This window comes from Lipotes vexillifer, unplaced genomic scaffold (assembly GCF_000442215.2).
Source record: "Lipotes vexillifer unplaced genomic scaffold, Lipotes_vexillifer_v1.1 scaffold1272, whole genome shotgun sequence".
NCBI classification, from domain to species: Eukaryota; Metazoa; Chordata; class Mammalia; order Artiodactyla; family Lipotidae; genus Lipotes; species Lipotes vexillifer.
Genome location: NW_006779909.1, coordinates 3,710,678 through 3,722,587, shown reverse-complemented (window position 1 = coordinate 3,722,587; position 11,910 = coordinate 3,710,678). Strand labels below are relative to the sequence as shown.

The 11,910-nt window shown below is 44.1% G+C and overlaps 1 protein-coding gene across 1 annotated transcript in view; it reads right to left on the bottom strand.

Moving 5' to 3' along the window:
* SYN2 (synapsin II) overlaps positions 1–10,876 on the bottom strand; it is a 147,542-nt gene extending 136,666 nt beyond the window's left edge. The window contains exon 1 of the mRNA XM_007453059.1: positions 10,303–10,876. Within this exon, the coding sequence (XP_007453121.1) occupies positions 10,303–10,691 (389 nt within the window). The 5' untranslated portion in view covers positions 10,692–10,876. The remainder of the gene's footprint in view (positions 1–10,302) is intronic.
* Between the last annotated feature and the right edge of the window lie 1,034 nt (positions 10,877–11,910).

Sequence of the window (11,910 nt, the reverse complement as noted above, 5' to 3'; positions counted from 1 at the left end):
GGGAAAGAAGACAATCTTTAAGTTATTTTTCAACCAACCTACGCAGCACCTGTCACAGACCATACAGGCACTTTCCAGCTTAAGCAATTTCTTATCTGTTCTTGGTGCTTTGAGGCAAAAGGATCATAATTGATTAACGCAGAGCTCAGAAAGTTTAGCTGCACAGAGAAAAGGGGCACTGAGTAAGGAGAAAAGGGTACAGAGAAAGAAGAATCTAGATTTTACATACAGCTCTACCTATTTCATGTAATAACTCTAAGCAAACCACACTCTCTCTGAGCCCTGGTTTCCTAATCAAAACAGGCAACTATACCAACTTACCTCACAAGGTTAAGGTGACAGTTAAATTAGATGATACATGCAAGTCAAAGTATATAATAAATTATAAAGTTTTACTTAAACATGTGACCTAATTACAGAATCACATATGCTACAGTTTCCTTCCAGGATGAAAGTTCAGTTCAGTGCATTTTTCAACCTGATCTGAGTGTGTAAGTCATCTGGTGGCTACAGGAAAACCAATCTCATCCCTCTTTGCCAAGTTTTTTCTTTTAAAGAGTAGACTTTTCATGTGGGTGCGGGGCAATAAAGAATGATTCTCTTTTTCCCCCAATCTTAAAGCTAAAACTGTACTATTCATTACTTAGGGTCAGAGAAGATTTTCTATTTTCCAGCTTCTTCTATGAAAATGCAAAAACCTGTGAAAAGGGATTGCCAACAGCCATTAACAACTCACACTGAGCAAAGATTAACTCAGCCTGCTGAAAATAAAAAGCTAGGAAATAAGGATGCCAACAACAATCTGGCCAATTCCCAGGAACCTCTGGATTTCAAGAAGGTTCCAACCACCAACCACTAAAATTTCCCCCCAATTCCCATATTGCAGCATCTAAAAATCTCTCAGACTATTTCTTACACTGAAAAACAAGACCTCATGTCCCAATTTTGTTTTAGAAAATATGTTCACCTCTGGAATGGGTCCCAGGTCACAGAAGTCCATGGACACAGAGTGAAAGGCATCAGTGGGGGGAGAAGACACAGAAAAGTGGAAAAACAAAATTCACCATTTCCACAGTTCTGACTAGAATCAGCAGCCCTGATACTAGGGAAAAACCTACTTTCTCCCCCAAATTTCTACTCCTAATTAACTAGAAAAACTGCCCATGACAATACTGAAGAGGAAATTAAGTGGGGAATTCTTCCTCATATCTACTCTCAGTCCCACCTGTTGCTACAGTTTCAGTCCATATATATTTAAATCTGTTGTGTATGTTACAGTTTGCAATCTGACCTCACAACAATTCTATGAAGAAAGTAGGGCAGCTTTTATTACTCCAACTTTAAGGATGAGGAAACTGAGATTCAGGGAAGAATAGAAGCTTGCTCTGGCTGAATGAAACCCAGACCTTCTGACTCCAAATCTCCTGGGCTGTCCAAAACACCACGATGTTTCTTGAGGTCTTCTGGTTCCAGTCTTGCCAGAGAAGATAAATACCAGTGCCATCCTTCCTGTGACCACTTTCCATGGCTCTGTTCACTGGCTTTTTGTGTCAAATCTAGCAGTTTCTGCAAGAGAATCCCAAGGTAGTACTAAAGGGAAATCATTAAACTAAACACCCATGGAAAACAAAGTTTAATAAATGGCTGGAAGAACTAACATTATTGTTCACTTAATACAAGCTTCCAACTAAATTAGCTTACCATCTAGCTCTATGGCACCTGCAACTCAGTCTAGGAAGCCCACAGCAAAATACAGAAGATCCAAAGGCAGAGACCTGGGTGGGAGTCCTAACTCTGTCACTTCCTGAGTATGTGACCTTGGGTAACCTCCCCATCTTAATTCCTTCATATGTAAATGAAAATAACATTAATTACTGCCCCACAAATACTGTCATATGGAGGATTAAATGAGACAATGGATGTGACAGTGCTCAAAGTATAAAGTTTCTACAAATAAGCCATCTCAAAAACATCTTCCCCCAAGACTGTTTCAAAACATTAGTAATCATTGTTTTCTAAACTATGTGCAACAAACTACTCCAAAACCAAAATGAAGGAATATTCATTTAGGCTTGCCCTATTTTTCAAAATTACTTTTAGTGTCACAGAAACCTGTCTACAAATGACTTTACTTGAGTTGAAGTCTCCTATAAAGACTCATATGGTAAGCTGTTGCCTCAAAGTTGCTATGAAAATCTGCTTGTCATGGTGGAACTTTTATTGAACATTTCCCAGGTCCCAGTCACATTAGGCATTTTGAGAGTTTATGTCAATTGATTCTCATAAGAATGAGAAATACTTTATCTCCTCTTTATAGAGGAAGAAACAAGTTCACAAAAAACAAGAAACTGCTCGAGGTAAAACAGGTGTCCGTGTCACTGAGGAAAAGAAACACCAAGGTGTTAAGTGGCAAGGAGAAATTTGGAACACTGTTACCTAGTGATTATAGAGCATGGTGAATAAGAGCGTGGTCTCGGAGCTGCACTACCTGGATTCAAATCCTGAATTCGCTATGCGTTTCTTCATTTGCAAAATTTGGTTAATAACAGTAATCTATTTCATAACTTAGTAAATCAGTTAATACATCTACTTAGAACACCTACCTAGCACACTATATACTCGACACATTAGGTATTATTGCCATCATTTCTCCCACCCCGCTTATCCAAACCTCTCCCTCTTTTCCCTGCCCTGAAACCTGTGTGCTGACTAGGCTAAAGCTCCCTTGCACACATTTTACTCACTGTTGTTAATGATTTTGCTCTTTCTCTTCCTTTTAACTGAAATGCCTCTCTCCTTCCTCACCAATCTAAATCTCACTCAGCCTTGAAAGCCTAGCTCAGACCTAACCCCTTCTGTGAAATATTTTCTGACTTCACCAGCCCACAGTGATTTCTTCCTTCTCTGAACAAGTCTTTATACCGTCAAACGATCTAACCTTTAGAAATCACTTGACTTCTAAAGTGGTTTCTAAAGGACTCTGAAGATAAATGATTTAGCTCAAATCCCTAATTTTTGAAAGAGAAAAAGAGGCTTAAAGTGTTAAGCTGCCTATGGTGACACAAAGTTACACGTCAGAGTAGAGGCTTGACCCAGATATTTTAAATGTTTGCGATGCTCTTTCCACTAGATAATGCTAATTTTGTCTTCCTTGAGATTCCCTACAAGTTCTCAAAAGTGAAAGCATGTATTATATAATTGTCTGATTCCAAGTATTTCACTTACTTTGTAGCCTTCATGGAAACTAACACACTGGAGTCATTAGCTCTTTGCTAACTGATTAGCAGATCAATCTTTCACTGCTACCCTTCCGCCCCACAGTTAAAATGTTAGTAAACATAGGACTCTCTAGAACTTAAATTCTCATCATCGGCTATTCCTCAGGGGGTGACAGGGACTGCAGAGGGAATTATATCCATATGTGTCCCTGAGTCACATCACAGGGTCCAACAAGAACAACAAAAAACTCATTCTATATCACTGAAACCTGGAAGTGTAAAAGAAAACAGTCTTCAGCTGTGCTATTTTAATATTAGGGCCCTCTAAGGATTCAAGTCCACAATAGAGAAAGGGGACTTCAATTCCCCCCCCCCCCACAAAGCCCAAGCCTCTTTTTGTAGGGTTAAATCGGGCTAAAGTTACTGCATAAAGTTGTTAGACCCCTTGAGCGGAGCAATAGTTGAGAGGTATATATCCTGGAAAGGGATTAAAGCTGTGCTTGGGAGGAATGGAATGGAAGAATGGTCCTAGACAGAAAGAAAAAAGAAAGAACAGACTCTAAAATCTGAGAAAGGCTCCAGTAAACAAAGACATCTTAGCGCCTAGGCTGAGAGAGGGGAAGAAGCAGAGAGCACAATAGCTGTTCTCCAGAAAGGAAGGAAGAGCAAGCGTGGGGTGTTCATGCACATCAGAAAAGGGCAAGCTGGAGAGCTTAAGAGCTATTTAATATTTGGAAAGCGACTACTTTTATGAGTCTGTTTGTTCATCATTATGAAGATAAAATGAGACATTGGGTATGAATATGTTGTGCAAACTGTACAACACAGTGCACACGGCAGGGATCAGGAAATAAATGCTGTTAGCCAACACTTCAACATATGTATACAAAAGTCCTTAGAGCTATCAGGGAGAGAGGAATTCAACCACAAGTCCACAATTCCCATTACTGAGTAGGAAACATACACAGTGGGCATTACAGGATTAGCCCCTTTTTTTCAGGATACCACATGGTAGCAACACTGTAAGAAAGGGGTACTGAATGGAGAGTACTCGAAGATGAGCTTTTCATCCAAGGACATGTTTAGCCATGTACTGACCTATGCCTCCCCTTCCAAAGATTTACAAGCATTACCACATAGAATAAATCATAGAGCTAAAGCTTTTGAAAGAAAATGGCACAAAAACTGTAACATGGAAATAATGTAGTGCTGTAAAGGATCTGAGAGAATGTTTCAATCCTCTCATTTGACAGAGTTTAGAAAATCAAACTCCAAAGAGGCAAAATGGTTTATCAAAGAATACACAGTGGCACATTTTTAATGGTACAAACATTTCTAACCACAACATCTTCATTCCTCTCTGCTCCCACAGCATCCTATGCATACCATAGTATACTAAAATCCTATTTAAAGGTCTGTCGTCTCCCCTACTCAACTGGAAGATCCCAGGGGACAAGGCCTATGCCCAACTTAACCTTATATTCCCAGCACCTGGCTTGTGTTTAGATGCTCCACTGCACTGAACATATCCCAGTTAAAACTGTTTTGTAAATTTGAGGGAAAGTAGGCAATTCTGGAAAACTTGCTAATTAGGCCTCCATTACATTTTGCTTAGCAAGATATTGAAAAGGCTAATGTTACCATAGACCTCAACTTGGGTACAGAAAGACAGTAAACAATCTTAGGCAGACAGGGACACTAAGGTAAAAATGGGTCCCTGAAAGCAAGGTCATCATAGTAGCGCAGTCCTACTAACTTTATTATGTTGTTGGAGTTTGATGACTAGGTCTCTAATTAAGAGTCTCCTTCAACCATTTTACAATGACCTTTGCTGAAACAACAATAACACAAATAAGACAGTGAAACTGCTAGTGGGGATATAGTGCAATATGCTCATGGGTTCTTTTTTAAGCACTTAGAACTCCACAGTGACTCTTTAAAAGCAGCAGACACGGGCTTCCCTGGTGGCGCAGCGGTTGAGAGTCCGCCTGCCGATACAGGGGACACGGGTTCGTGCCCCGGTCCGGGAAGATCCCACATGATGCGGAGCGGCTGGGCCCGTGAGCCATAGCCGCTGAACCTGTGTGTCTGGAGCCTGTGCTCCGCAACGGGAGAGGACACAACAGTGGGAGGCCCGCATACAGCCAAAAAAAAAAAAAAAGCAGCGGACACAAACAGAATTTTCAAGGAGAAAAAAGGTTAAATTTAAAGAATCTACTCAGAGTAACTTAAGAGTCAGAAGATGCAAATTCTGGTTTCCATTCTCTCACTAACTTCTTATTTGACCTTGGGCAAATTGTTCCATTTCTCTGGGCTTAGAAGAAAGACTGAAGTTCTAGATCCTAGTCCTGAGTAAATTTGAACAACCCACTTTGCTTCTTCAGAACAAGATTTCCCCCATTTATGGGACTTCCCTGCTGGCACAGTCGTTAAGAATCCACCTGCCAAAAAAAAAAAGAATCCACCTGCCAATGTAGGGGACACAGGTTCGAGCCGTGTCCTGGAAGATCCCACATGCCGCGGAGCAACTAAGCCCCTGCACCACAACTACTGAGCCTGTGTGCCACAACTACTGAAGCCCGCACACCTAGAGCCTGTGCTCCACAACATGAGAAGCCACCGCAATGAGAAGTCCGCGCACCGAAACGAAGAGTAGCCCCCTGCTCACCGCAACTAGAGAAAGCCCGCGCACACCAACGAACACCCAACGCAGCCAAAAAAATTAATAAATTTATTTTTAAAATTTCCCCCATTTATAAAGTAACCCGGATTATCTTCCAGCTCTAATAACCTAGAATTCTAAGCTATAAGCTACTGTTGCTATGAACAATGAAATTCAATGTAATCAGTATGTGTGTTAGAAACAGGACATGTAGATAAAATATTTGGTGGAGAGAAGCCTCAAAACTCACTGGAGCTTTCCCCCCAAGTTTCAATTCAAATATTTTTTTAGAACTACACACAAGCATTGGTCCAGACTTCTGCGCTTCCCCTATTCTTAATGAAATGCCCAAAGACTGAGCAGAAAAGAATGGGAACCGGCGCTTCCCAGATAATGCACCAATCGAATCTCTTGGCTGTCTCCCTCTTTTCTACCAGTGCACTTTCCTTATACCATCCACTGTCTGGACTGAGCCAACCTATCTCTTTTGATTTAAATTCTTCAAGGCTCAGTTCAAATCTCACTATTTCCATGAAGCATTCCCTTCCCATTCTAGCCCACATCCATCTCTCCCTCTTTTAAACGTCTACAGTACAATACATTGTTGTGGTAGGGATTAAATGATATTTCTAAAGAACTGGGTATCACATGTGACATATAGCAGTTGCTCAAAAAGTGAGAGTACTTGGTGTTGTTGCCACATCTTTAGCACTAATCACATACCCTTTAGTTCAGTGCATCTTAAATTTAATGTGTATGTGAATCACCTGGAGATCTTATTCAAATGCAAAGTGTGATTCAGTAGGCGTCAGGTGGGACCCGATAATCTGCAGTTCAAAAAGCTCCTGGTTGATGCCTATTCTGCTGATCCAAGGACCCTAGTTCAAATACAAGGGCAAGTTTTTAGTAAACTTTTTTTAAATGTATTTATCTTGTCTATCCAGCCAGATGGAAAGATCTTAGAAGAGAGATACTATGTCTCATTTTTCTTAGCATATATACTCTATACAGAGGTGTGGAATAAACATCTGTGGACTTATCAAATCTGCAATCTCTAGATACTCTACATAATCTCTAGAATGCCTGTTATACTGATTTTCAAATTCAAACATTGAGACATTCGAGGTTGAAAAAGCTCACTTGGTCAGTGGAATTGGAATCACTGGAACAGAGGCAGGGGAGAATCTGAGAGAAAACTTACCTCATAACCAGTGAGAAGGTAAAACATAGAAAAAACAACATATACAAACGGACGCTTGTTCCTTGTTTAAGCACAAACATCGTTAAAATGCAATATTAACTGCACTTCTAATTTAGGTACGAACCTTGAAAGAAGACATGCATTTTCAGACATATATATATATAAACTAGTAATAATTAACTAAAAAGGTATATAATGAGCTTGATATCACGTTTTAGTGGAACAGAAATATTTTTCAGTGATCTGTTAATGTGCAATTAACCTAAAGATCTCAGGCAACCAATGAAAACACATTTCAAGCAAAAGAAAGAGAGAAACACCCTCCAATTTTCCCATCAAGCTGGTCAGTGATAAGATCCCCAGATTCCATTGCCCACAATTACACTACAGAAATTCAAAAGAATCTGCTGTGTATCAAGGCTGCTCTAAGACGCTGCCTATTTTAAGCCCTCCTTTAAATCTCCAATTATTTAAATACTTGTTAAAACCCTCCGTATTTTAGCATTCCATAATTCAAATGGGACCAATATTCTTAAATTTTACTCGGAGGCTATACTCGTGACTTCCTATGCAAGCACCAGGAAAATAATATCAGGCATATAGGACACCTGCTCACAGAATACTATCTAGGTAGCTAAAACTGTGAGACAAATCTATTAAAATCAGTCTTTAGAGCAAAAAGCACCTTTTTAAGTCACTGAGCTTGTCATAAACAGGTATCTGCGCCTTAACTCAGACACCTTTCAATAAAGCCACTCACCAATACTTAACTGCGATGTTTTTAACAAATACAGACACCTTAAAAGAAGACAGACTGCAAAATTCTGAGAACTGCCATTAAGCACAGAAACACAGAAGCACAGAACTGCTGTCAAGCACTAGACTCAAACTGGGTTTATGAGTTTTAATAAATCAATGTTATTACTTTAGGGAAAATCAGAAAACAATTGGGAGTCAGCCTACAGTAAAGTGGCTTCTATTTCTTCCATCCGAAGTCTAGTCTCCTGGGCAAGGCAAGTTCTGTGGTTCATGCCAGGCAGGCAGTCTTCCTAGAGAATAATCCTATCCAAGGAGAGTTGCAAATCCCAAGCCACAGAAGCAGTTATAAACGCATACCCATACAAATGAGTGTCTTCCTACCTGCGGGTACCTAACTAGTAATTACACCCAAAACAAATGCCTTCAACAGGAAAGGAGATCAGGACCAGGTATAGGAGGCTCAAGATTCTTGCAAAAAAAAATGAAGCACCAATTTCATTCTCATTTCTCCCCCTCCTTTTCCTGGTCTTTCTTCAAGACTCATCCTTTATGAAGCTTTCTCCAATAACTCTGACCCTTACTCTCAATAACTCTAGTCACTCCATTTATTGAAAGCCTGAAACACCAGTCTCAACTAATTATTCTAGATTCCTTTTTGTTAACTGTTTCATGTTTTCATTTTGTCTCCCCAATTTGAGTGAGTTCTCTGTAAGGCCCATACACTGCCTAGCTCCTAGAGGGGGCCAATTATTAATATCGCTAATAATATAATAATAATAATGAGGCAATATAACATAATGGAGTGGCAAAAGTGGAGTCAAGTAGGCCTAAGTTCACATTCTGGTTCTACCATTTGACTGTGAACACATTACTTACTTTCTCTAAGCCTCAGTTTGGTGGTGAAAATTCAATAAGATATATATTAGTGCACCTAGTACAGGGTTTGGCATATAACAGATGCTCAATAAAGCTTAGCTACCTTCCCTTCCCAATTAATAAGCACTTGTTGATTTGAACTGAGTTAGAGTAATTCTCTTAGGGGACTGCCAATGGCACCATCATATGCTCTCTTACCTTCCCCATTACACTCTTGCGTGTGCCTGTGTCATTTCCTTACAAAGGTCCCTTCAGGTTTTCTACTCTGCTGTCCTAAGAAAAAGCCAACTGCACAAGTCAGCAGGAGGGCATCTCCACATCTACATCTCACTTTTATCACAGCCACACCAGCACTCTCTCCGTCCGGGTCTCCCAGTGAGAAAATGATAGAGAGAGAAAACCAGGGAAGCAGCCAGAAGAGGAAATGGAGATAAATAGCTCTGTGGTCCCTCTGTGCCTCCCTCTTGGGAGGAAAGACGTTAGTCTAGTCTCCAACCCCAACTCTTGTGAGGAAAGGAGAAAAAAAAACAAAAAACAAAAAAACCCTTGCCATGTTCCAGAAGAAAAAGCAACCCCTTTTCCTCACCTCTTCACTTCAAGCCCTTCACCAGTCAATCCACTATCACCTCCCACCCTAACCATCCCCTGGGTCAACTTCCTCCTCCATAAAACAGAGCCTCTTTTAACTAATTTGTCTTACATAGACCTCATTCATGCTTTTATCGACTAGAGGTCACATATTCCCTCAGCCTTCAGCATTCCAAGTTGGAATATCCCTTAAAAAAAAAAAAAGAATTTTTTAAGTTTCCCATCTTCTGCATTAAGGCACATCTCTTTTTATTTGTCCCTTTAATGATCCAGAATATTTAATGATCCAGAATACCTCGGTCATCATCCTTCCAGCTGGAAAAAGCACCATCACTTCCACCTCAAAACACATACCCACCCCCCCAAAATTTTTTTTAATCCACATATTGGAGATTTGGGGAAACACAAGAATATTTGGGGCTGCAGAAAATACAAGAATTGTATTATTCTTAAACGAGTTCACCATGCTACACGGGAACAAGTCCATGTACAACTGGCTCCCACCAGCCTTAATCGGACCAGGTGAAAAAATACCCTCGCCCTCTCGCTTCCCCGCCCCCAAATATCCATTTCCATTCCTGATTCGCCCCGGGGCCCATAAAGCAGAACCTTTCTTGTTGGCCTTAATGTCCCTCGGGGGATCTGGGACCCTTTTCACGTCAACTTTGATGTATCGAGGCAGAAAAGTCTGTTCCCTCCACGCCTCCCTCAAAAAAAAAAAAAGACTATTTCTTAAGACTCTTCCCTGTTGGATAAAGTGGCTCCAGCATTTATGTGTTGGGGGGATCTGAGTCAAATGAGGGACTATTTTACCGCAGGCTTCACGTTTCCAGGCTGACCAGTGCCTCCCCCCGCCCTCGACACACACACGCTCGCTGGACCCCCTCTCCTCGAGGCGGGACCCCAGACCCTCCTTTTCGTTGCTCTGACACCTCCCTGGGAGCCGGAGCATCCTCGCAGCGGCCCCGACCCCCGGGCGGCGCCGACCGGGCACCTACCAATCGGTGTGCGGCTCGTCGACGACCAGCAGCACCTTAGCCTTCCTGGCGGCGGCGGGCGCGGGCGCGGGCGCGTCCACCAGCCCGGCCGAGGCTGCCGTTTGCTTCACCGCCTGGGAGAGCGAGCTGAAGAAGCTGCTGCCCACCGACGGCGCCGGGGCCGGCTGCGGCGCGGGCTGCGGCGCGGGCGCCGGGGCGGGCGGCGGCCTCCGCTCGGGGCCCGGCGAGGCGACCGGGGGCGCAGACGAGGCCGAGGCCGCGCCCGGGCCGGGGGGCGGCGGCGGCGGCGGCTGCTGGGGCTCCGGCCGCTGCAGGTCAGTCATGTAGCCATTGGGCAGGTTGGCGATGAAGCTGCTGTCGGACAGCCGGCGCCGCAGGAAGTTCATCATCTGGCTTGAAGGGCTGAGGGCGCGCGGGGCGGCGGAGCCGGGAGGCGCGGAGGGCGAGACGGAAGCGGCGGCGGGGGCTGAGGCGGCTGAGGCGGCTGAAGCGGCTGAGGCGGCAGAGGCTCGGTTCGCGGCGCGCAAGCCAAGCAGACAGCCGCGGCCAACTGGGCCGGGCGGGCGGGGAGGTGCGAGGCTCAGCGCCAGGGAGTGGGCGGAGCCGGGGGGCGGGGGCACAGGTTTCCCCGCCCCGCGCCGCAGAGCCGGCGCCGCCCCAGACTCGCAGCCGGTACAGCCGGCTGTGAGCAGCGGGCTATCGGGGTCTGGGGACTCGCGGTCTGGGGAGGACCAGGCCTCCAGCCACCTGAGCGTGGCTCTCTGGGGAGGGCGTAGAAGCTAGTCCTGCTCCCCCAAAATAGGGACAAGAGAGCCCAGAGCCCTTACCACCTTTTTGACTGGGGGAGAAAAGAACCGTGTCCGGGAAACTGTCCCCACTCCCTTTGAAGGAAAGAAAGGTGTCAACCTCCCCACCCTGAGGTGTGAATGAAGCCATTCCCCTCGCGCGCGCGGACATGCACACACACACACACACACACACACACACACACACACACACACCCTATGGTGAGATGAAAAAGAACTATCCCTTCCTCAATGCTGGGAGAGAAAGACATCCCCCCATACCCTAAGGTGACAAGACAAGACCTAGTGGGGAAGTGAAGGGTCATCTCCTCTACTTTGGGGAGAAAGGGGGTGGGACACAGACCCTCTCCACCTGTCTTGGATGTGTGGGATGCGCTTTCAGCACCTGAACCTTAGGGATGGCTCACCTCAGAGCACCTACTCCTCTCCCCCATCTCTTGCACAAGAGAGAGGAAACATGTGTAAGTCTGGAGATCCCCCCATGCAGGACCCCTGAGTGGGATATCTAAGGCTCCGCCACCCCTTCTGCATCCTTGCTTACAGGCATTGGTGCATCCTATGTAGTATCAAGAAGGTCACCTCTTCAAGATCTTTCTGTTTTTTCCAGTTCATTCATTGGCCAGATCTGCCTCGACCTCCATGAAGGCTTTCTGATTACCACCTTCCCATGGGCACTCCCTGAATCTTGTGTGCCCCCTGAACCTTTGTTTTCACCTCTCAGGAGATATACTTTTAATCCCTATGTTGAATTGGAGCAGGACTCAGCAGATATACTTTACATTCAGACCACTCTGCGTGATAC